This window comes from Bufo gargarizans, chromosome 1, assembly GCF_014858855.1.
Source record: "Bufo gargarizans isolate SCDJY-AF-19 chromosome 1, ASM1485885v1, whole genome shotgun sequence".
Lineage (NCBI taxonomy): Eukaryota > Metazoa > Chordata > Amphibia > Anura > Bufonidae > Bufo > Bufo gargarizans.
This window is the reverse complement of record NC_058080.1, coordinates 214,063,052-214,088,743: the sequence shown is the minus strand read 5'-3', so window position 1 is coordinate 214,088,743 and position 25,692 is coordinate 214,063,052. Positions and strand designations below refer to the sequence as shown.

General features: G+C 43.0%; 1 protein-coding gene across 1 annotated transcript in view; it reads left to right on the top strand.

Moving 5' to 3' along the window:
* The first annotated feature begins 336 nt into the window (after positions 1–336).
* LOC122945932 (bifunctional heparan sulfate N-deacetylase/N-sulfotransferase 3-like) overlaps positions 337–25,692 on the top strand; it is a 550,006-nt gene continuing 524,650 nt past the window's right edge. The window contains exon 1 of the mRNA XM_044305192.1: positions 337–1,317. Within this exon, the coding sequence (XP_044161127.1) occupies positions 337–1,317 (981 nt within the window). The remainder of the gene's footprint in view (positions 1,318–25,692) is intronic.

Here is a 25,692-nt window from a genome sequence, read left to right as displayed (position 1 = left end):
GCAAGGTGACTTGAGATCCACTAGTTTCATTTGATTCAGGACAACACAGCTGTCACAGCTTTACGACAGCATGCTCAATATGTAAAATCGAATGCATATTTTATAAACCTACAAACGGGCAAATATGTCAGGAAGTGAAGCTTTTTGTAAGCAACACATAAAACTGTACAAATAAAATGGTGCATATTTTTCTTTCTGTCTTGCAGTTTTCACGTTCTCTGAAGTGTTTTTGGAAGCGACAGATGTGCTGCAATGGTTACATAAATGATTTGACTGGACTGAAATGAGATACTAAATCCTGTTTGATCTCTGAAACTCTTTGCAACAATTAGCAAGATGAGTTATATCATGAAATTTCACAGACATTTTCAAAGGACAATCCTTCTGCTTGCCACTTTTTGCATGGTGAGCATTCTCATTTCTGCCTATTATTTATACACAGGATATAAGCAGGACAATGAAATTTCTGAAGCGACGATGGAAATAGAATGTGGAGATATCGAATCTCTGCCTTATAAACTCTTTGAACAGAGAATGGGAAAACCATCTTTTTCTTTTAAAATGGAACCTGTTATTTTGGTTTTTATAGAGAGTCAGTATTCTCAGCTAGGACAGGACATTATTAGTATTTTAGAATCCATTCGATTTAAGTTCCACGCTGAAATAGCTCCTGGAAAAGGTGATCTCCCACCACTTACAGAAAACCATGTTGGAAAATATGCACTTATCATATATGAAAATTTTATGAAGTACACAAACATGGACATATGGAATAAGGAACTACTGGATAAATACTGTCTTCAGTATGGCGTTAACATTATCGGTTTTCTCAAAGGCACAGAAAACAGCATTCAAAATTTTTATCCTAAGGGCTTCCCGTTTCTGATTCATAGTAATATGGCAGTCAAAAACTTTTGTATTAATCCAAGCACACCTTTACTTCATATAACAAAGCCTTCCAAAACAGCTAAAAGTCCTTTACTTGGAAACGAATGGACTCTCTTTGAGGTTAACAACTCATTATACCAACCCATTGTTTTTTCAAAAATAAAGATGCCTGTTGGTGCACCACCACAACTGTCCAAAATGTCCTTATTTGCCACAGTTATTCATGATTTGGGTCTTCATGATGGTATTCAAAGAGTTTTCTTTGGCAATAATTTGAACTTTTGGTTGCACAAGCTTATTTTTGTGGATGCTTTATCTTATCTTTCTGAGAAGAAATTAACCCTGTCCCTGGAGCGCTTTATTCTTGTGGACATAGATGACATTTTTGTAGGTAAAGAAGGAACCAGAATGAACAGCAATGATGTCAAGGTAAGTCTGAGGCCATATCTGGACATCTCGTACATGTAAATTTACATTATGTTACATTTTTATTTTCTATTGTAAAAAAGATGCATAGAATAGATAGGGCATTACATACTGCAGTCACAATATTTTATAAAATAATAATACAATAATCTAACTATGCCAATTCTGCTGAATTATGCAAATATCTGAATCAAAAACTGTATAATTTACTATATTAGGAATTTTCCAAACTCTTGCTTTAAAATGCAGTAAGTGATGCTGTTTCCATAGGTGATTAATTATAGTATTTGCAGACTGAAATATAATATTTAACATTGTGAAATATAAAAAGACAAATGTGTAAATGTGCCTTTTTGATTATTGCTTATTCGCCAGCCAACTTGCCCTATTTAACAAGGAGGAACAATAAAACATGGAACCATACTTTAGCCTTGGCTGGCTAACATCCAGTTTCCTAATAAGCTGATTTCTTCAGCCCTAGCTTACTTGTGGAATACATTTATATTTACTTGAAATGTAGCTAAACAAAAATAAGGAGTATGAACTGTAAATGTAAGTTATGTGCTGTATATATAAATATATATACACACATGAACAAAAGTAAGTCTACGGGAGCTTTTCTGACATCCCATTCAAAATCCATAGGTTCTATCCCATAAGACGCGTTTCTACAACATTTTGGAGTGTGCCTGTGGGATATTTACTCATTCCTCCAGAAGACCATTTGTGAGGTCAAACACTAATATAACACGAGAGAGCCTGACTTACAATCTTCATTCTAGTTCCTGCAGTCAGGCAGTTACATTCTCTTGGATTTGCCAAACCCAGACTCATCCATCAGACTTCCAGCTAGAGAAGTGGGAATCTTCACTCTACATAACATGTTTCCACTGATCCAAAGTCCAGGGTTGCTTTACACCACTCCATGTTACGATTGTGCCTGGTGATGCAAAGCTTTCCTGCAGCTGCTAGGCTATGGAAATTTATGCCATGAACCCCTATGGTGTACTGTTGTTAATGGCACAGGAGGCTTGGAACGCTGAAATTAGTGAGTTAGTGGAGAAGGGCCGACCAACCTGCGGCTCTCCAGCTGTTGTAAAACTACAATTCCCACCAGGCCCTGCTGTAGGTTGATACCTGTAAGCAGTCTGGACATGCTGGGAGTTGTAGTTTTACAACAGCTGGAGAGCCGCAGGTTGGCCATCCCTGCAGTAGAGCATAGTCGACTTTTATGCACTTTGTACCTTAGCACTTAGAAACTCCACTCTGTAACTTTGTGTGATCTGCCACTTAATGGCTGAGTTGCTGTGGTTCCTAAATGCTTCCATTTTACAATAATACCACTCAGTTAATTATAGAATATCTAGGAGAGCAGAAATGTCACAAACTAACATGTTACAATGGTGAATATTCGAATTGCAAGTTTTAATTGTGAATATCGCCACGTCGCAAATAGTGTTGAATATTCTAATCGCAAATTTATTGTGAACTTATCGCGAACATATTACATTGCCGATTTTCGCAATCAAGTAAACAATGACTGGAGATCACAAATTATCGAATTTGCAAATTTATGGCGAATATTCGGCCAAACATTCGCGAAATATTGGGAATTTGAATATTGCCTATGCCGCTCATCAATACTTATTACAGTACCATGCTAGAATTCACTGAGCTCTTTAGAACAACCCATTCTTTCCCACATGTTTATAAAGGCAGATTGCATAGCTAGGTGCTGGATTTTCTATACCTGTGGCAATGGGATTGAATGAAATACCTGAATTTAATGACTAAGAGCCGTGTCCCAATTCTTGTTTACAGTATTGACATACTGTATATAGTATAGTGCTTGCTTGGCTTCTGAATGCATGCTATGTTAGAAGGAACCTTATTTATTATTTCATATTTTAGTGCTTTATTTATGAATTTCTGGCAGTTAAAAGCCTTAGCCTTACAGACAAAAAAGTTAAAGTAAGGAGTATATAATCAATAGGATTTAAGTAAAACATCCTGGCCATATAAATTATATAAAAGTCAGATGAACATGCAGATTTTTTACACAATACGATGTGTACCGGAGGATCCTAATAGTCTCAAGATGTCTGCTGCAAGAAGTATTGGGCATGTTGGATTTTACTATGTCTGCTCCTTTTTTCCTAATAAAATACACATGTATACTCAGTTAAGAGTGCATATGTATAATGGAGTCAATGGAGGTGACTGTAAACTCAATGCCATCTCATGTATGGCCAGCTTAAGAGAGCAAGCGGCAATGGATCTTTGAGATCTTCAATTCATCTTAGAACAAGTTGCAGAAAGTAAAGCTGGCAGGCATATAAATAAGTTAGGTTAGGTCTATCCCGTAGGATAGCATCACCGCACATGTACGGTGTTGATATCAGGGTCTGAAATCCCAGCGCCGTACAGCTACGGCACTCTGATCTGGCGGGTGTAGGAGCTGCGCCTGCCCGATCATTGGCATGGATCCGGCAGTCACTGATAGCAGGACCCCTGCTGTAGGCGCCGGCATTGGTGAAAACACAGATCTGGCGCATTAACCCTAGATGTGCCGCGGTCAGAGTAGGAAAAAAAATAATTAAAGTTTCAAGTAAAAAAAAGTGTCCTTTTCCCAAAATAAATTAAAGAAAATTGTAAAAAATAGAGAAAAAAAGATAAGTAGACATATTAGGTATCACCGCATCTGTATAGACCAACATGACCTAACCCCTCAGGTGAACACCGTTAAAAAAATTAAAATAAAATAAAAAACCTTTTTTTGTCACCTTACGTCACTAAAAGTGCAACACCAAGCGATCAAAAAGGCGTATGCCCCACAAAATAGTACCAATCTAACTGGCACCTCATACCCACAAAAATTGAGCCCCTACCTAAGACAATTGCCCCAAAAATATAAAAAAACTATGGCTCCCAGACTATGGAGACACTAAAACATGATTTTTTTTTGTTTCATATATCGAGCACCCGAGTATAATAGAAGTCAATGGGAGAACCCGAGCATTAAACCAGGCACCCCATGCTCTGAAGAGGAGAGGGTGTCTGGTTCATAGGAAAAGGTCAGAAATTGATGGAAACACCACCAAAATGTTTCAGGAACAGCAAGAGGAGGATGTCTGGATGCATCTTGGACTCCCAGGTCGGTGCTGGGAACGATGTTGTCTGAGTAGCACGCCACTTTTACAGACTGACAATAACACACAAAACCGAAGATAAAATCGATTTTAGAGGAAAAATTGTTAGGAAACATTCTTTCCTGTATATTTACTTGTATATAAGGCCTCTTTCACACTACCGTTTTTTTTTTCGTTTTGCGGTCCGTTTTTTGCGTTCCGTATACGGTCCGTATACGGAACCATTCATTTCAATTGTTCTGCAAAAAAAAGGAATGTGTTCCGTATGCATTCCGTTTCCGTATTTCCATTTTTCTGTTCCGTTGAAAGATAGAACATGTCCTATTATTTCCCGCAAATCACGGTCCGTGGCTCCATTCAAGTCAATGGGTCCGCAAAAATTTTTTAACACATACGGAAATGCATCCGTATGTCTTCCGTTTCCATTCCGTTTTTTCTGAACCATCTATTGAAAATGTTATGCCCAGCCCAATTTTTTCTATGTAATTACTGTATATGCCATACGGAAGAACGGAACAACAGAACGGAAGCAAAAAAATGGAACAACGGATCCGTGAAAAACGGACCGCAAAACACTGAAATCGACATACTGTAATATGAAAGAGGCCTAAAGTTCAAGTGCTGCAAACAATTACAAGGAAGAGGCACTCCGATGCAACCTGTATATCACATAAAGGAGGGCCTCGTTCATATTGTGGTACAATTGTTAAGGTAGAGGACTCTTACACTCATAAAGCCTATGCACTTAGTCAAAGAGCTGCCAAAATTTACGAGGAACCGGCGCTCCAATACACCCTTTAATACACATAAAAAAGGGCATCATACACAGCCTTGAAAAATTGCGATTGATGGCCTGCTAGTGACTCTCCAAAACATTTGGAGCAAGATCTGACCATCTAAAACATTATGGGCGGTGGCCTGTTGCTGCTTTGGTGTCTCTAGATAAGCTGGGGCTGATTCGGATGTCTGACCTATCAACTATCGATGTTATTTTCAGCCAAAACCATGTAGACCATGGGTAACGGGGGAATCATGGTTAGATTCCGGAGAGGGAGCCTGAAAAACGGACACCATCTATGGAAAAATTACATTGTATGTGACAGATACATTTTCTAGCGCACACGTTGCACGCAGATGTGGCCCTGGTATAGTCACTGTCAGAAGCGGACACCGTCTAGGGAAAAATTACACTATATTTCACAGATACATTTTTGAAGCGCACACTTTACACTGCAGATGTGGCCCTGGTAAGGTAACTATCAGAAGCGGACACCGTCTACGGAAAAAGTACAATGCATGTCACAGAAATTTATTTGAAGTGCACACGTTACACTGCAGATGTTGCCCTGGTAAGATCACTGTCCGCAGCAGACACCGTCTATTGAAAAAGTACACTGGATGTCACAGATATTTTTTGAATGTGCACACTTTACACTGGAGATGTGGCGCAGCTAATCTCACTGTCCGCAGCAGACACCGTCTATTGAAAAAGTACAATGGATGTCACAGATATTTTTGGGATGTGCACACTTTACACAGGAGATGTGAAACAGATAATTTAACTGTCCGCAGCAGACACTGTCTATGGAAAAAGTACACTGGATGTCACTGATATGTTAGGGATGTGCACACTTTAAACAGTAAATGTGGCGCGGATAATTTAACTGTCCGCAGCGGCCTATTACACGATATTTAGCGCAGGATGTGTTTAAAATATTTATTGCTGCTGTCACACACAATAGTCCTTAAAAAGACTTTTGGGTCTCTGAAAAGTTTTTTGTATAAAATTTTCCTATTACACCCCCTACACTGTCTGTCCATTCCTATGCACAGCTTTCTCTAACACTTAGCAATTTAGCGCAGGTTGCACTACAAACATATATTGCTGCTGATACACACAATAGTCCTTACAAGGACTTTTGGGTCTCTGAAACTTTTGGGTTTTTGTACAAAAATAATATTCAATTACACTCCCTACACTCTCTGTCCCTTCCTATGCTCAGCTCTCCTTGACTACAAATGAGCCGAACATGCATCATCGGGTGCGATGATATATTCTGGCCAGCCAATCACTGTATTGCCAGTTGCCAACATGGCTACTGGCATTACAGTGAGGGCAGTACTTACCTGCACATTTATTGGCTGTGTAGCAGCTAAGAAACTTGCGGGGAGAAGACTCGGCCAAGTACCACCAAGTGCTGAGCACTGAGATGCTCGAGACAAACAGGTGTTCAGCCAAGCATGCTCAATCATCACTACACATGACCCAACCCCTTAGGTGAACACGTTAGAGATAAAAATAAAAACGGTGTCAAAAAAGCCATTTTTGGCACCTTACATCACAAAAAGTGTAATAGCAAGCGATAAAAAAGTCATATGCACCCCAAAATAATGCCACTCAAACCATCATCTCACCACACAAAAATGGTACCCTACTTAAGTCAATTGCCCAAAAAATAAAAAAGCAATGGCTCTCAGACTATGGAGACACTAAAACATGATATTTTTTTTTGTTTCAAAAATGATATTGTGTAAAACTTAAATAAATAAAAAAAGCATACAAGCAACAACCTTCTCTATAAAAATATCACATGATCTAACCTCTCAGGTAAACACCGCAAAAAAATTAAATGAAAATGGTGTCAAAAAAGCTATTTTTTTCACATTACATCACAAGAAATGTTATACCAAGCGATAAAAAGTCACACTCACCCCAAAATCAAATAAAAATGGTGTAAAAAAAGCTATACTTTTTTCACATTACATCACAATTTTTTTTATACCAAGCGATAAAAAGTCACACTCACCCCAAAATCATACCAATCAAACAATCATCTTATCCTGTAAAAAATAAGACCCTACCTAAGACAATCACCCAAAATAAAAAAATATATGGCTTTCAGAATATGGAGACACTAAACCATGATTTTTTTTTTATGGCTGTTATTGTGTAATAAATAATTTAAAAAGTATACATATTATATATCACCACGTCCGTAAGAACTAGCTCTATAAAAAATATCATATGACCTAACCCCTCAGATGAACACTGTAAAAAAATAAATAAAAAAAAGTGTGTCAAAAAAGCCATTTTTTGTCACCTTACATTACAAAAAGTGTGGTGCCAAGCAATTAAAAAGTCATATGCACCCGAAAATAGTGCCAATCAAACCGTCATCTCATACTGAAAAAATTACCTCCCTAAATAAGACAGTGGCCCAAAAAAATAAAAATAAAATATGGCTTTCAGAATATGGAGACACTAAAAAAATAATTCTTTTTTCAAAAATGCTTTATTATGTAAAACTGAAACAAACAACATCCATAACAAACTTCTCTTTAAAAATAGCACATGATCTAACCTGTCAGATAACCATTGTAAATAAAATTTAAAAAAATGGTGCCAAAACAGCTATTTTTTGTTGCCTTGCCTCCCAAAATGTGTAATATAGAGCAACCAAAAATCATATGTACACTAAAATAGTAAAATTCAGAAATTTCATCTATATTTTCCTTTATTTTTTGTGGAACAACAGAAGGGTTACCAAAGTTTGTAATATGTGTTTTAAACACCTTGAGGGGTGTATTTTACAAAATGGGGTGACTTTTAAGGAGTTTCTACTCTAAGGGTGCATCAGAGGTCTTCAAATGTGACATTGCAACTTAAAATTATCCCAGTGAAATCTGCCTTCCAAAAACCATATGGCGTTCCTTTCCTTCTGCACCCTTCCGTGTGCCCGTACAGCAGTTTACAACCACATATGAGGTGTTTCTGTAAACTACAGAATCAGGGCAATAAATATTGAGTTTTGTTTGGCTGTTAACCCTTGATTTGTTACTGGGAAAAATGGATCAAAATGGAATATCTGCCAAAAAAGTGAAATTTTTTAATTTCATCTACATATTCCTTTAAATCTTGTGGAACATCTAAAGGGTTAAGAAAGTTTGTAAAAATCAGTTTTAAATACCTTGAGGGGTGTAGTTTCTAAAATGGGGCCATTATGGGTTGTTTCTATTATATAAGCCTCACAAAGTGACTTCATACCTGAACTGGTCCTTAAAAAGTGGGTTTTGGAAATTTTCTGAAAATTTTAAGATTTGCTTCTCAACTTCTAAGCCTTCTAATGTGGGAAAAAAAATAAAATGTCATTTATAAAATAATCCAAACATGAAGTAGAAATTTAGAAAATTGCTATTTTTCTAAATGTTTGGTAAATTTGGTATTTTTTTATAAATAAAAATGAAATATTTTGACTCAAATTTATCACTGTCATGAAGTCCAATATGTGATGAGAAAACAATCTCAGAATGGTTTGGATAAGTAATATCTTTTTAAAGTTATCACCACATAAAGTGACACATGACATATTTGCAAAAATCGGCCTGGGATTTAAGGTGAAAACTGTCTCGGTACTGAAAAGGCTAGACAGGACATTTCATTTATGCAACACTGTCAGTGCATGCTGCCTAAATCAATTAGCCATTGATCTTCAGCTAAACATTGATTGAAGTGGTGCAAAGTAATAAAAAAGTATTCTATTCTTTTGTGCTCTAGTCTAGTTCACTTTATATTATTATGTTCCAAAATATATTATTTTATATCATATTGTATTATAACATAATAATTCTGTTTGTGTTTCAACTCTGTAGGTAACATGGATACAATAAAGATTGAGAGAACATCATTTATTGTTTCTTAAGTTAATTATTTGTCAAATTGCATTTTTTTCCTTTACATATGTCTAATGACCTTCTTTGCTAATCTTTACAGTTAGAAACATTTTCTACGTGTCTAATGGTATTTGCAGGCTGCACTTAAAATCCGTTTAATGCCAACAGAAATTTGTAATGCCAGTTGTAAAACAAAATATCCATATTTGTCACAGTAGCAGAACAAAATTCTGGCAATTGTAACTTTATGTTCTCTTTGAAAAAAGAATGATAAGTTCCGAACAATTTGCTGTCTGTAGAACCTCACAATAACATCTGACCTTACTCATAGACATACTGTGGAGAAAGTGAGAAAAGGAGAGAGCTAATAAAGTTACTCTAGGGTCAATGATTAGGGATGAGCGGAACCGCGGATGTTCGAGCGGGACCCGAACTTGACCCGAACTCGAACCCGAACCCCATTAAAGTCAATGGGGACCTTAACTTTGATGCAATAAAACGGCTGTAAAATTGTCATAGTAAGGGCTAGAGGGCTGCAAATGGAAGCAAAATGGGGGCAAGAGCAGGACAGTTGCCCTGCAAAACAAATGTGGATAGGGAAATGACTTAAAATAATATACACTTACCAAAAATATAAACGCAACTCTTTCAGTTTTGCTCCCATTTTTCATGAGCTAAACGATCTGAAACATTTTCTACATACACAAAAGACCCATTACTCTCGAATATTGTACACAAATCTGTTTAAATCTGAGTTAGTGAGCACTTTTCCTTTGCAGAGATAATCCATCCCACCTCACAAGTGTGTCATATCAAGGTGCTGATTAGACAGCATAAATATTGCACGCGTATGCCTTATGGTCAATTCACACGTCCGTATGTGTTTTGCGGATCCGCAATTTGTGAAATAGGACATGTTCTATTTTTTTGTGGAACGGAAGTGCGGATACGGATGTGTGGATCTGCAAATGCGGTTGCAGACAGCACTTTATAGCCCCATTGAAAATTAATGGGTCCGCACCTGTTCCGCAAAATTGCGGAATGGATGCGAATCCATTTTGCGGATGTGTGAATGGACCACAATAAAAGATACTCTAAAATGTGCACAGTTTTGCCTTACGGGCGGGGGGGTCAGAAAATCAGTCAGTATCTGGTGTGGCTATCATTTTTCTCACACAGTGCAACACATCTCCGTCGCATAGAGTTGATCAGGTTGTTGATTGTGGCCTGTGGAATGTTGGTCCACTCCTCTTCAATAGCTGTGTGAAGTTGCTGAATATCGGCAGGAACTGGAACACGCTGTCGTATACGCCGATCCAGAGCATCCCAAACATGCTCAATGGATGACATGTCTGGTGAGTATGCTGGCCATGCAAGAACTGGGATGTTTTCAGCTTCCAGGAATTGTATACAGATCCTTTCAATACGGGGCTGTGCATTATCATGCTGCAACATGAGGTGATGGTCGTGGATGAATGGCACAACAATGGGCCTCAGGATCTCATCACGGTATCTCTGTGCATTCAAAATGCCATTAATAAAATGCACCTGCCTATGTTGTCCATAACATACGCCTGCCCATACCATAACCTCACCGCCACCATGGGCCACTCAATCCATAACGTTGATGTCAGCAAACCACTCACCCACACGACGCCACACACGCTGTCTGCCATCTGCCCTGAAGAGTGAAAACCGGGACTCATCCGTGAACAGAACGCCTCCAACATGCCAGATGCCATTGATTGTGAGCATTTGCCCACTCAAGTTGGTTACGATGACGAACTAAAGTCAGGTCCAGACCCTGATGAGGATGACGAGCATGCAGATGAGCTTCCCTGAGATGGTTTCTGACAGTTGTGCAGAAATTCTTTGGCTATGCAAACCGATTGTTGCTGCAGCTGGCCGGGTGGCTGGTCTCAGACGATCATGGAGGTGAACATGCTGGATGTGGAGCCCAATTTGGAGACCCAGAAGTTGAATGGGACATATCCATCAGTCAGTATGTGTAGGCATGTGCACACGTGCTGCTCCACCATGTTGTTGAAATGATGCCGCCTGCTAAGACATTCTATATCAGCCGGTGGTGCTGGTTGTTGTGGTGTGTTGACAAAGCTTTTTCACATTTCGGCCATGCTAACCCTCCCTACTGAGGTGCTGGCGGTGCCCCAGCTGCATTTGCGACTTCTTCCTCCTTCTCCTCCTCTACCTTCCCCTTGTGCTTCCACTGAGCTCCTGCTGTCATGTCTGAATGCCATCAGCAGTGTGTCTACCAGCGTGCGCTTGTACTCACACATCATCCGATCACGCTCCAGTGACGGAATTAAGTACAGCATGTTGTCCTTGTGGCGGGGATCCAGAAGAATGGCCACCCAGTAATCAGCACTGGTTATCATGTGGGCAACTCGGCAGTCGTTGTGCAGGCACTGCAGCATGTAGTCGCTCATGTGTGCCAGGCTGCCCAGAGGCAACGACAAGCTGTCCTCTGTGGGAGGTGTATCGTCTGTGTCCTCTATATCCCCCCAGCCATGCTCCATTGATGCCCATAAGCAGTTTTAGGTGCCACCCTGCTGTGAGCACATTTCCTCCTCCTCCCCCTCTTAATACTCCTCATCCTGCAGAACTGTTCCCTGGCTGGAAAGTTGTGTACATGGCCTCTGTTGGTGCAAAAACCCACCCTCCGAACCACTTGTGAATGGCTGGCCTGATAAACGTGGAAATGATCCCTCTTCCTTCTTCTCTTTCTCCTGTGCCACATCCTCTCCCATCATCGCCCAAGTGTTTTTTGCGTAATCGGCACTGGCCATGTTGATGGAGTACTCAAAACAGTGCAACACGGCACACACATCCGGCATGGAGGCCCATTCGTCAGTGGTTAAGTGATGCTGTTCCTCAGATTTACTTACCCGTGCGTGCTGCAGCTGAAACTCCACTATTGCCTGCTGCTGCTTGCACAGTCTATCCAGCATGTGCAAGGTGGAGTTCCATTTTGTGGGTACGTCGCATATGAGGCAGTGAGCGGGAAGGTCAAAGTTATGCTGCAGTGCAGACAGGCGAGCAGCAGCATGGTGAGAATGCCGAAATGCCCTCTTTTGCTGTTAGGCTGGTGCTGTGTGACCACCACCTCTTCCTCCAAACTGCACACGTCACTCGCTTGACCTTGATTCCATGTGGGGTCTAGGACCTCATCATCCTCCACATCATCTTCCGACGTCTCTTCACCCCTACCCTCTTTGCCAGTCTGTACACGACAGAAAGCCGCAGCAGTTGGCACCTTTGTTTCATCATCATCATCATCAGATACGTGCTGCGGTGGTTCTACTATGTCCACATCCTGAAACATAAGTGGTTGGGCATCACTGCACTCAATATCTTCTGAGGCAGAGCTAAGTGGATGGCACATGTAAACACCACCAGCAGAGTCTTCAAAAAGCATGAGACTGCTGCACGACTTGGGGCTCATGACAGATGCCCATGGGCTGCAGGTGCCAACTCTGCGGTTTCAGCAGGGGACAGGGTGGGAGATAATGTGAATGAACTGGAGGCACTGTCAACCATCCAATCTACTACCGCCTCTACTTCTTCTGGCCTCACCATTCATACACCAGTATTCGGGCCTACAAAATGACGCTGAACGTCCTGTCGCCTACGTGCACCTGAGGAAGGGGTTTCATTTAGGTGTGTAGCTGGCACAGATCGAGCACGTCCTCTCAATGCAACAGGAGCTCCACCAGCACCAGCAGCACCACGACCAGGGCCATGTCCCTTATTTGATGCTCTCCTCATTCTTTGAGGTCACCCACAGATTAACTATATTAATTTCCCTGTCACATATGCAGTGCAGGTGTACCTCACACCAGATATGGGTATATGTCACCCACCGAACTAACAGACGGATTAACTATATTAATTTCCCTGTCACATATGCAGTGCACGTGTATCTCACACCACAAATGGGTATATGTCACCGGCTGTACTAACAGTCAGATTAACTATATTAATTTCCCTGTCACGTATGCAGTGCAGGTGTACCTCACACCAAAAATGGGTATTTGTCACCCACCGAACTAACAGACAGATTATCTATATTAATTTTCCTGTCACATATAAAGTGCATGTGTGTCTCACACCAAAAATGGGTATATGTCACCCATCAAACTAACACACACGGATTAACTATTATATGTTTGTGTCAGGGGTACAAAAATGGTGCATTGCACCCAGAAAAAAATCACTATAGGTCACCCCCAGAATTAACACCCAGATTAATTATTATATTTCTGTGTCAGGAGTACAAAGATGCTAACAATCATAACGACGGGGGGGGGGCCGTAGCCCCACAAGTGCTTTTAATAGCCAGTTGGCTCGGGCCTCTCTGTGCAATTTATTTTATGCCGACACTGCGGCCTACCAGCTGCGCTACCTGCTTAGTGCTCACATTAAATAACCCATACCCACCTACCTCTCTGGTGCTGCGCCACTAGCTGTGACAGCGTGAGACCCGGCGCTGAGGTCACAGGTCTTGCGGGATCAGGCAGCGCCGCCGAGGGTATGACAGGATTACAAGGGTCCTCGGTCCTGTTTGGAGGTTTACATCATAGAGTGAACACATTGATAACATATAGAAGTCGTTTTGTTGTTTATTTAGTACTACGGTATGTGTGTGTGGTAGGTTTTATGTTGGTAAGACCATACGTTGTCTATTTGAAAGGTTCCGTGAACACGTGGGATCAATCGCCTCAGGTAATGGAGTCTCACGATTAATAGAACATGTCCGCGCGGTACACGGTGGAGACAGTAGAGTTCTATGGTTTGCAGGTCTGGAGGCGGTCTCAGAGGGGAGTGGACAGGGATTGTGAACTTCTTAAAAGGTAAGGCAGGTGGATCCTACGGTCCAATGCTATGGGCCCACTTGGGCTAAATGAAAAAATAGATTTAATTGTATTTTTGTAATTATTTACTAGGGATTTGCTCAATGTTCATTTTTGATTTCAATATCACCTTATGTATGTCCTGATGTCTTTTATGTAAATTTACTGCTTGATCGCAGAGTGATGGGCGGATGGCACGGCAGGGGATCAAACCCACCAATACGCAGTGTATGGTGATTCGGTAAGTTAGCGATCGTGCCACCACTAAAGCACACACTTTCAATTGGATCGTGTGTGATGGAGGTGGGTGAGCGCGATCGCAACAGTGCCGTACACCTTAGCTGCGTTATGGACAGGAAGTGATGTAGTGGATGTACGCCCCTAGTGCATTTACCTATATAAGGTGATAGGTGTGCTTGACTTGTGAGCTGTGGCCAGAGGAAGCGCTTTGTGTGCGAAACGGCCGTCACCGCTTACTGTTTGTTTGGTTGCACTGTATCGTGTCTGCTCCTGACTGGTGGTAAATAAAGTAACTGAAAACATCGATTGGTGAGTGCCGCTGGATTATTTTCTTATGTTGCTCATATGACAGGATTGTACTGTCAGACGGCCGGAGGGGAGCAGAGTAGGTAAGTATTTTTATTTATATATGTATGCACACACACCGGCTTCATATATGGGGAGGTGAGGGCACCTGGCAGTGGTGGCAGTGTGGCACAGTGGCACACCATACTTGAATCCAGAAAGGGGAGCCCGTGCCAGCCATATGAGGGCAGGCCCACTTGCAGCAAATCCTTCATCATCATGAAATATATAAAGAAAGGGGCAAAATCATGAAATACAGTGCTGCCCATAATTATTCATCCCCCTGGAAAAAATTTTCTTAAAGTTACTTTTATTCAACCAGCAAGTAATTTTTTGACAGGAAATGACATAGGTGTCTTCCAAAAGATAATAAGACGATGTACAAGACGCATTATTGTGGAAAAAAAAACATTTCTCAGCTTTTATTTACATTTCAGCAAAAAATATAAGATGTTCTGCACTGTGGAAAATCTCAGAGGATGTGGTCGGAAGCCAAAAGTGACACCTGTGCTGGCCAGGAGGATAGTTAGAGAGGTGAAAAAGAATCCAAGGATCACCACCAAGGCCGTCCTGGTGAATCTGGGCTCTGCTGGTGCTAATGTCTCAAAGCAGACAATCCAACGGACACTGCACACTCACACTGCTGGGTTCCATGGATGCAGACCACTCTCACAAAAGATCGCTTGGCTTTTGCAAAAGCTCATCTGGACAAAAAAAGAAGACTTCTGGTCTTTTGTGTTATAGTCAGATGAAACAAAAATTTAATTGTTTGGTTATAATGATGTTTCCTTCATTTGGCGTAAAAAAAGGAGACTCCTTCAGCCCAAAAAACACCATCCCCACTGTCAAACATGGTGGTGGGAACCTAATGCTTTGGGGGTGTTTTTCAGCCAATGGACCAGGGAACCTAATCACAGGAAACGGCGCCATGCAAAAAGAGCAATGCATGAGGATTTTCAACATCAGGCAGTCTGCAGAGAAACTTGGCCTTGGGCACCAGTGGACATTTCAGCATGACAATGACCCAAAGCACACAGCAAAAGTGGTGAAGAAATGGTTAGCAGACAACAACATTAACGTTTTGGATTGGCCCAGCCAGAGTCCAGACTTGAATCCAATTGGGAATCTGTGGAGGAAGCTAAAGATCAGGGTGATGCCAAGAAGACCCTCCAACCTGAAAGATTTGGAGCTCATTGCTAAAGATGAATGGGAAAAATACCTGTGGAGACATGCAAAAAACTGGTCTGCAATTAAAGGAAGCATTTGATTGCTGTAATAGCCAATAAAGGCTTTTCTATTGATTATTTAGAAGGGTATGAATAATTTTGGACTGGACACTTTTTGCTTAAATGTAAATAAAAGCTGAGAAATGTTATTTTTTCCTACAATAATGCCTCTTGTACATTGTCTTATTATCTTTTGGGAGACACCTATGTCATTTCCCGTCAAAAAATTACTTGCTGGTTGAATAAAAGTAACTTTAAGTCAAAATTTGCCAGGGGTATGAATAATTATGGGCAGCACTGTATATACAAAGAGGGGCATAAAATGAAATATATACAGAGGGGGCAAAATCATGAAATATATACAGAGAGGGGCAAAATCATGAAATATATACAGAGAGGGCCAAAAAACACCTACCTCCTATATTTAATATTGTACTACAATGCATTCAAACTTATAGTAGGAAAGCCCAATTCAAAGTTTGCCTGGGGCCCATAGAACTCTAGTTACGCCACTGATTGCACCCACAAAAAATCGCTATAGGTCATTCACAGAATTAACAAATATTTCCTATGCCGCTCATCACTAAAAAACAACAAAAGAAATCACTGGTAAGCTCACACATATTTTGTATACACCTAAACCTCCAATAGCACCAATAGGGAATTGGAGCACACACAATATGTCCCAGATAATAACCTTTGTCCCAATGTTTTTCCCTGATCTGTTTAATAGACTCAGTTCATCAGGGGACCACATCAAACATAAATCACCTCAGCCTAAGGCTACTTTCACACTTGCATTCGGGGTTCCGCTTGTGAGTTCAGTTTGAAGGCTCTCACAAGCGGCCCCAAACGGATCCGCTCAGAATGCCTTAGTCTGGCACCGTTTGACCTCCTTTCCGCTCAGCAGGCGGACACCCAAATGCAGCTTACAGCATACGGGTGTCCGCCTGGCCGTGCGGAGCCAAACGGATCCATCCAGACTTATAATGTAAGTCAATGGGGACGGATCCGTTTGAAGTTGACACAATATGGCTCAATTTCAAACGGATCCGTCCCCCATTGACGTTCAATGTAAAATCTGGACGGATCCGTCTGACTAACTTTCAGATTTAGAATTTTTTCTGAAATATAATGCAGACGGATCCGTTCTGAATAGATCCCATCGTCTACATTATAGGAGCGGATCCGTCTGTGCAGAAACCAGATGGATCCACTCTGAACGCAAGCGTTAAAGTAGCCTTAGAAGTATAACTGGGGGATAGATATACAGTACAGACCAAAAGTTTGGACACACCTTCTCATTCAAAGAGTTTTCTTTATTTTCTTGACTATGGAAATTGTAGATTCACACTGAAGGCATCAAAACTATGAATTAACACATGTGGAATTACATACATAACAAAAAAGTGTGAAACAACTGAAAATATGTCATATTCTAGGTTCTTCAAAGTAGCCACCTTTTGCTTTGATTACTGCTTTGCACACTCTTGGCATTCTCTTGATGAGCTTCAAGAGGTAGTCCCATGAAATGGTCTTCCAACAGTCTTGAAGGAGTTCCCAGCGATGCTTAGCACTTGTTGGCCCTTTTGCCTTCACTCTGCGGTCCAGCTCACCCCAAACCATCTCGATTGGGTTCAGGTCCGGTGACTGTGGAGGCCAGGTCATCTGGCGCAGCACCCCATCACTCTCCTTCATGGTCAAATAGCCCTTACACAGCCTGGAGGTGTGTTTGGGTTCATTGTCCTGTTGAAAAATAAATGATGGTCCAACTAAACGCAAACCGGATAGAATAGCATGCCGCTGCAAGATGCTGTGGTAGCCATGCTGGTTCAGTATGCCTTAAATTTTGAATAAATCCCCAACAGTGTCACCAGCAAAGCACCCCCACACCATCACACCTCCTCCTCCATGCTTCACGTTGGAAACCAGGCATGTAGAGTCCATCCGTTCACCTTTTCTGCGTCGCACAAAGACACGGTGGTTGGAACCAAAGATCTCAAATTTGGACTCATCAGACCAAAGCACAGATTTCCACTGGTCTAATGTCCATTCCTTGTGTTCTTTAGTCCAAACAAGTCTCTTCTGCTTGTTGCCTGTCCTTAGCAGTGGTTTCCTAGCAGATATTCTACCATGAAGGCCTGATTCACACAGTCTCCTCTTAACAGTTGTTCTAGAGATGTGTCTGCTGCTAGAACTCTGTGTGGCATTGACCTGGTCTCTAATCTGAGCTGCTGTTAACCTGCGATTTCTGAGGCTGGTGACTCGGATTAACTTATCCTCCGCAGCAGAGGTGACTCTTATTCTTCCTTTCCTGGGCTGGTCCGCATGTGAGCCAGTTTCTTTGTAGCGCTTGATGGTTTTTGTGACTGCACTTTGGGACACTTTCAAAGTTTTCCCAATTTTTCGGACTGACTGACCTTCATTTCTTAAAGTAATGATGGCCACTCGTTTTTCTTTACTTAGCTGCTTTTTTCTTGCCATAATACAAATTCTAACAGTCTATTCAGTAGGACTATCAGCTGTGTATCCACCTGACTTCTCCACAACGCAACTGATGGTCCCAACCCCATTTATAAGGCAAGAAATCCCACTTATTAAACCTGACAGGGCACACCTGTGAAGTGAAAACCATTTCAGGTGACTACCTCTTGAAGCTCATCAAGAGAATGCCAAGAGTGTGCAAAGCAGTAATCAAAGCAAAAGGTGGCTACTTTGGAGAACCTAGAATATGACATATTTTCAGTTGTCTCACACTTTTTTGTTATGTATATAATTCCACATGTGTTAATTCATAGTTTTGATGCCTTCAGTGTGAATCTACAATTTTCATAGTCATGAAAATAAAGAAAACTCTTTGAATGAGAAGGTGTGTCCAAACTTTTGGTCTGTACTGTATGTGTGAAAATGTTTCAATAATTCCCAAAAATGATTATACCAGATTTTGGCCCACACGCCAACAACCCATTATCTGTATTCAGACCCATATGCAGGTTAAATACATAACGAATTATATAGATTTCAATAATGTTGATGAAAATTTGCATATAGACCAGCTATTGGTCAAAAAAGCATAGCTGTATAATATAACCAGGGAGAAAACATGCTTTTATATTTCCCTTGTAGCGTATATAGCAGGTCCAAGCCTAAACAGGGTCCAGTAATTGTCAAATATTAGGTCGCACTACTGTGTGGGGTGGCCTGGAATGGGTGCTCTCAGGCGACAAATTCACCCAATCTATAAGCTACAACAATATTTCAAAGAAAGGGCTGGGCACTCTCTATATCTAGAAAAAGATGTAGCTCGACCTCTGCTTGCGCTATACCTCCTGTTTGACATGTGCGCATCCTAAAAATATCTGTGACATTCTGTGTACTTTATTTGCTTATACACTTACAAAACCTGCGCTACTGTACGTGTGACATACTTGCAAGTATATGTACCATTTAATATGCGCAAGGCGAGTGGTAAGGGACTAGGAAGTGGCTGTGCTGCTGATGGTGCATGCAGAGGCCGTGGCCCTGGACGCAGTGAAACTGTGCCTGCTGCCAGAGCACAAGAAACACACTCATCCACGATACCTAGTTTCATGTCCCAGTTTGCAGGGCGGCGCAGGACACCACTCTCAAAGTCAGACCAGTGCGACCAGGTGGTCGGTTGGATTGCAGCAGATAATGCTTCTAGTCGGTTAAGCACCACCCTGTCTTCCACAAAGTCCAGTCTCTGTAGCCAAGAGTCTGGTCAACAGAAGTTTCACCCTGATACTCCTTCCACCCACCATGGAGAATCTTGGCAAACAAATGATCCCCCACTCGGATATTTAGAGGAGCTGTTTTCATCGCTATTCCTTAATTTGGGCCTCTTGCCAAGCCCGCTTGAAGAAGAACGTGAGGAGATCGTGTGCCCTGATTCCCAAACTCTGGATCATCCACAGTCAGAAGAAGATGATGGTAGGGAATGGCAATTAGTGTTTCAGAGGTGGATGATGATGATGAGACACCGTTGCCAATAAGTCAACCGCAATTAGTGTCTCAAGAGGTTCATGATGAGGATGAGACTCAGTTGTCAATAACTAAGGTTGTTGTTAGGTCAACAAGTCAGGAGGATGACCATAGTGAGGAAGTGAAAGAGGAGTTTCTGGACGATAAATTCACTGACCCAACCTGGTAAGGTGGCAAGCCGAGCAAGGACAGCATTACAGAGGGGGAGGGAACCGCAGCACCGCTACAGGCTGAAAGAGGCAATGGGGTGGCAAAAAGGAGAAGGCAGGCCACAGCAAACAGGCACGCAATTGTTCTCCGGAGCACCCCCCTGCGGCAATCTCCCTTTCCAAGGGTTAGGTGTTCCTCAGTCTGGCACTTTTTTGAGGAATGTGCGGACGATAAAAGAATTGTCATTTGCAACCTGTGCTGTACCAAAATGAGCAGGTTCATGAACACTAGCAACCTCACCAGCAAGATCCGCCACATGGCATCAAAGCACTCTAATAGGTGAGCCGAATGCCTGGGTCCACAACCAGTGTTTGCGGGTCACACCACTGCCTCCTCTTCCCCTGTGTTACATGCTGGCCAATCCCCTGTCCATGATGCAGGCCCGGAAACCTCCTGCAAGGCACCTGTACCTTTGCTAGCACCATCAGCTAACACATCCACTTCTGTGTCCCAGTGCAGCGTACAGATATACCCATGTGTCCCGTAAAATCATCCGTGCCCTGACCAACACAGTTATTGGGAAGGTCCACTTAACGATTGACACATGGACAAGTGCTTTTGGCCAGGGACGCTACATTTCCCTGACGGCACACTGGATGAATGTTGTGGAGGCTCTGAGTGAGTCGTACCCTGGGATGGCACAGGTGCTAGCGACGCCAAGGATTGCGGGCCCTAATTCCATCAGGGTTTCCGCCGCCACCTACTTTAGTGGCTGCAACCCCCCTTCTTCTCCTCCGCCTCCTCCACCACTTCCACCTCTGAATTATCATCTTGCAGGACCAGTCAGCCATCAGTCAGTAGCTAGAAGAAGTGTAGCACTGCAGTGGGGAAGCGGCAACAGACCGTGCTTAAACTGATCAGCTTAGGTGACAAACAGCACACCGCCGCAGAGCTGTGGCAGGGGATAAGGGACCAGACTGAGTTGTGGATCTCGCCACTCAACACACAACCAGGCATGCTTGTGTCTGATAATGGCCATAACTTGGTGGTGGCTTTGGAGCTCGGCAAGCTCACACACATGCCTAGCCCATATGTTCAACCTAGTGGTTCAGCGGTTTCTCAAAATCGACCCCAATTTGCCTGAGCTACTGGTGAAGGTGTGCAGCGTGTGTGCCCATTTCCGCAAGTCATCGACAGCTTTCGCTGGTCTGGCAACGCTGCAGAAGTGCTTGCAATTGCCAGCTCCCTGACCTTTGTGCGACGCAAGCATGCGCTGGAACTCGACGTTCCACATGCTGGCCGGGTTTTGTGAGGAGCAGAGGGCAGTAGTGGAATACCAGCTGTAACATTATTATCGCCTTTCCAGTTAGCTTCCGCTTTTCACAAGTGACGAGTGGGCATTGATGTCTGACCTCTGTGAAGTTTTAGGCAACTTTGAGGAATCAACACAGATGGTGAGCATTGATAACGATATTATCAGCGTAAACATCCCACTTCTGTGTCTACGCAAACGCTCGCTGCTCACAATTAAAACAGATGCTTTGCATGTGGAAGAGGTGGAAATGGGGGAAAGAAGTACACAGGGTGATAGCCAGACCACCCTCAGTTCGTCTTCTCAGCGCAAATTGGATGATGATGAGGAGGACAGGAGACGGTTGCCTCCACTACAGAGGGTAGTACCCATAGAAGGTTTATTCCATCTGTTCAGCGTGGATGGGTAGAAGAGGAGGAAGAGGATGAGGATATTGAGAGTCATCCTCCTGATGAGGACAGCAAAGTTTTGTCTTTTGGGATTCTGGTACACATGGCTGACTTTATGTTTCCCATGACCCTTGCGTCTTACACATTTTGGCCAACACTGATTACTGTTTGTTCACCCAGCTAGAAAGAGAACTTCTCATCTCTTTCCTGTGGTGGAGAGGACGAGCAAAATGGTGCAATACCAGAAGGTCCTTGTGGAAAAATTGCTCCAAAAATTTCCAGCTGACAACGCTGGCTGCAGAGTACGTAGTTCCTTGGCCAACCGAGGAGAGGAGATGAGGGGAACACACAGCAGTTCCAACAGAGGCAGGGCAACACTCTCTCCAAGGCCTGGGACAGTTTTATGACACACCCCCAGCACCCTCAACCTGATGGGCGGCCTAGTGTCATAAGGAGGGAAACATTTTGGAAGATGGTGAAGGAGTACTTAGCAGCCCATGTCAGCGTCCCTGACTTCTCTACTCCACCAGAGAAAAGCGGCTGAACATAAAGTTACTTTAAATGTGGCTTCTACAGTGTATTAAATACACTGTATTCCCATGCACCCATTCCACCACAAAAAAGCTTCAATCTTCCTTTTCTCGTCCTCCTCCATCATATCAATATGCTTATTAGGTTGCACTCGCTCCTAATGTTTTAGAGGGTCAGCTCAGCAGCAGGCCCTCATCCCAAAATTTTTCCATGGTCAGATCAGCAGCAGGCCCTCGCCCCTAATGTTTTAGAGAGTCGGCTCACCAGCAGGCCCTCAACCATAATTTTTTCGATGGTCAGCTCAGCAGCAGACCTTCACCCCTAATGTTTTAGATGGTAAGCTCAGCAGCAGACCCTCACCCCTAATGTTTTAGATGATCAGCTTGGCAGCAGCCCCTCACCCACAAAATTTTTTAGATGGTCAACTCGGCAGCAGGCCCTTGCCCACAAAATTTTTTAGATGGTCAACACGGCAGCAGGCCCTCGCCTACAACATTTTTTAGATGGTTGCCTCTGCATCATGCCCTCGTCCATAATGCTTTAGATGGTCAGCTCGGCAGCAGGCCCTCGCCCACAAACATTTTTAGATGATCAGCTCGGCAGCAGGCCCTTGCCCACAAAGTTTTTTAGATGGTCAACTCGGCAGCAGGCCCTCGCCCACAACATTTTTTAGATGGTCACCTCTGCATCATGCCCTTGTCCATAATGTTTCAGATTGTCAGCTCGGCAGCAGGCCCTCGCCCACAAACATTTTTAGATGATCAGCTCGGCAGCAGGCCCTTGCCCACAAAGTTTTTTAGATGGTCAACTCGGCAGCAGGCCCTCGCCCACAACATTTTTTAGATGGTCACCTCTGCATCATGCCCTTGTCCATAATGTTTCAGATTGTCAGCTCGGCAGCAGGCCCTCGCCCACAATTTTTTTTAGATGGTCAGCTCGGCAGCAGGCCCTCGCCCACAATTTTTTTTGGATGGTCAGCTCGGCAGCAGGCCCTCAACCCTAAAGTTTTAAATGGTCAGCACACCAGCAGACCCTCACCCCTAATGTTTTAGATGATCAGATGATTTTTTTTAGATGGTCAACTCGGCAGCAGGCCCTTGCCCACAAAATTTTTTAGATGGTCAACACGGCAGCAGGCCCTCGCCTACAACATTTTTTAGATGGTTGCCTCTGCATCATGCCCTCGTCCATAATGCTTTAGATGGTCAGCTCGGCAGCAGGCCCTCGCCCACAAACATTTTTAGATGATCAGCTCGGCAGCAGGCCCTCGCCCACAAATTTTTTTAGATGGTCAATTCGGCAGCAGGCCCTTGCCCACAAAGTTTTTTAGATGGTCAACTCGGCAGCAGGCCCTCGCCCACAACATTTTTTAGATGGTCACCTCTGCATCATTCCCTTGTCCATAATGTTTCAGATTGTCAGCTCGGCAGCAGGCCCTCGCCCACAATTTTTTTTAGATGGTCAGCTCGGCAGCAGGCCCTCGCCCACAATTTTTTTTGGATGGTCAGCTCGGCAGCAGGCCCTCAACCCTAAAGTTTTAAATGGTCAGCACACCAGCAGACCCTCACCCCTAATGTTTTAAATGGTCAGATCATCAGCCCTAATGTTTTAGAGGGTCACTAGCAGGCCCTTGCCTCTTATGCTTTTGAGGGTCACCAGCAGGCCATCAATCATTATTTTTCAAGGGTGTGTATATTGCCCTCCTTTATGTGTCATAAAGGGTGTACTGGAGTGCCGGTTCCTTGTCATTTTTGGCATCCCTTTCCCTTAGTGCATAGGCTTTATAAGTGTAGGAGTCCCACTACCTGAACAATTGTACCACAATGTGAATGAGGCCCTCCTTTATGTAATATACAGGTTGTATCGGAGTGCCTCTTCGTTGTAATTTTTGGCAGCACTTGCACTAAATATACAGGAAAGAATGGTTCCTAACAATTTTTCCTTTAAAATCGATTTTATCTTCGATTTGGTGCGTATTATTGTCAGTCTGTAAAAGTGGCGTACTACTCGGACAATCTCGTTCCTAGTAGTGACCCGGGAGTCCAAGATGCATCCAGACATCCTCCCCATGCTATTCCTGAACCATTTCAGTGGTGTTTTCATCAATTTCTGACCTTTTCCTATGAACAGTGGCGTAACTAGAGTGCTATGGGCCCCATGGCAAACTTTGGATTGGATCCGCCACGCAATGCCTGGTCGCACCCTCTGTGTCTGCAATTGTCACATCCCTGGTCCCTGATCGCCAAGTAATGCCCCCAGTAATGTCTCTCACTGCCCCCCAGTAGTGTCCCCCACTGCCCTCAGTAATGTCCCCAGTAGAGCCCACCACAGCCCCTAGTAGTGTTACCACTGCCCCAGTAGTGCCCCCCACAGCCACTAGTAGTGTCCCCCACAGCCCCCAGAAGTGTTCACCACTGCCCCCAGCAATGTCCCCAGTAATATCTCCCACTGCCCCAGTAATTTCCTGAGTAGTATCCCCGACTGCCCACGGTCTTCATGTAGTGGGGCCCAGCATTTTCACTGTACTTAATGCCAGTCCCCGTCGGAGCACTCATCTCACCTGCATTAAATGCACTTCTCCAGTCTTTAGGCCTCCAGCATCAGGCCCCGGCGCTGCCACACTAAAACTAGTCACGCATTAAGCAGTTGGGTGGAGCCTAACCTACATTAGTCAGGCTCCACCCACCTGCTTAATTTGTGACTAGCTTTAGTGTGGCAGATTCAGGGCCTCATACTGTAGGCCTAGAGACTGGAGAAGTGCATATAATGCAGGTGAGATGAGCACTGTGACGGAGCCCGGCATTAAGTACAGTGAAAATACCGGACCGCGTTACATGTGAGCGCAGTGGGCCTCTTCCCCCTACCAAGCCTAGTTGCAGTTGCACCGTCTGCGGCCACGATCGTTATACCCCTGTGAATATGTAAAATAATGTATTCAATGTCAAGATGGACACCCCAAAAACAGTAACATTAGAAAGCTTATTCAATCCAATTTAAGAATCAAGGCTAATAGAATTGCTTATCTATTTAGCAAAGTAGACACCCTAAAAACAGTTAAATTTTGCAGCTTATTCACTCCAATTTGAGAATCAAGGTGTAATGGAATTATTTGTTAAACAAGGTGGGCACCCAATAACAGTTAAATTAGACCGTTTTTTCACCACAATTTAAGAATCAAGGCCTAATGGAATTGTTTATCTATTAAACAATATGGACACTGTTCAATTAGATAACTATGCTCCCTACACAGGGATTGATGCAAAGTGGGCTGTCTCCTATGGATCTCTTCAAATTACAAAGCCTGCACTGTCCCTGCAGTCTTCCTATGCTATCCCTATACTCAATCTGCAGTGTGTGAAAACTATCCATATGATCTCCCTACGCTGTCCCTGCACAGTCCCTGCACTCTCCCTGTCCAGTGTTTCACAATTAAAGGTTCCTAAACACTGTCCCTAGCACTCATTGCATCTCTCTCTATTCACAGCTCACAGT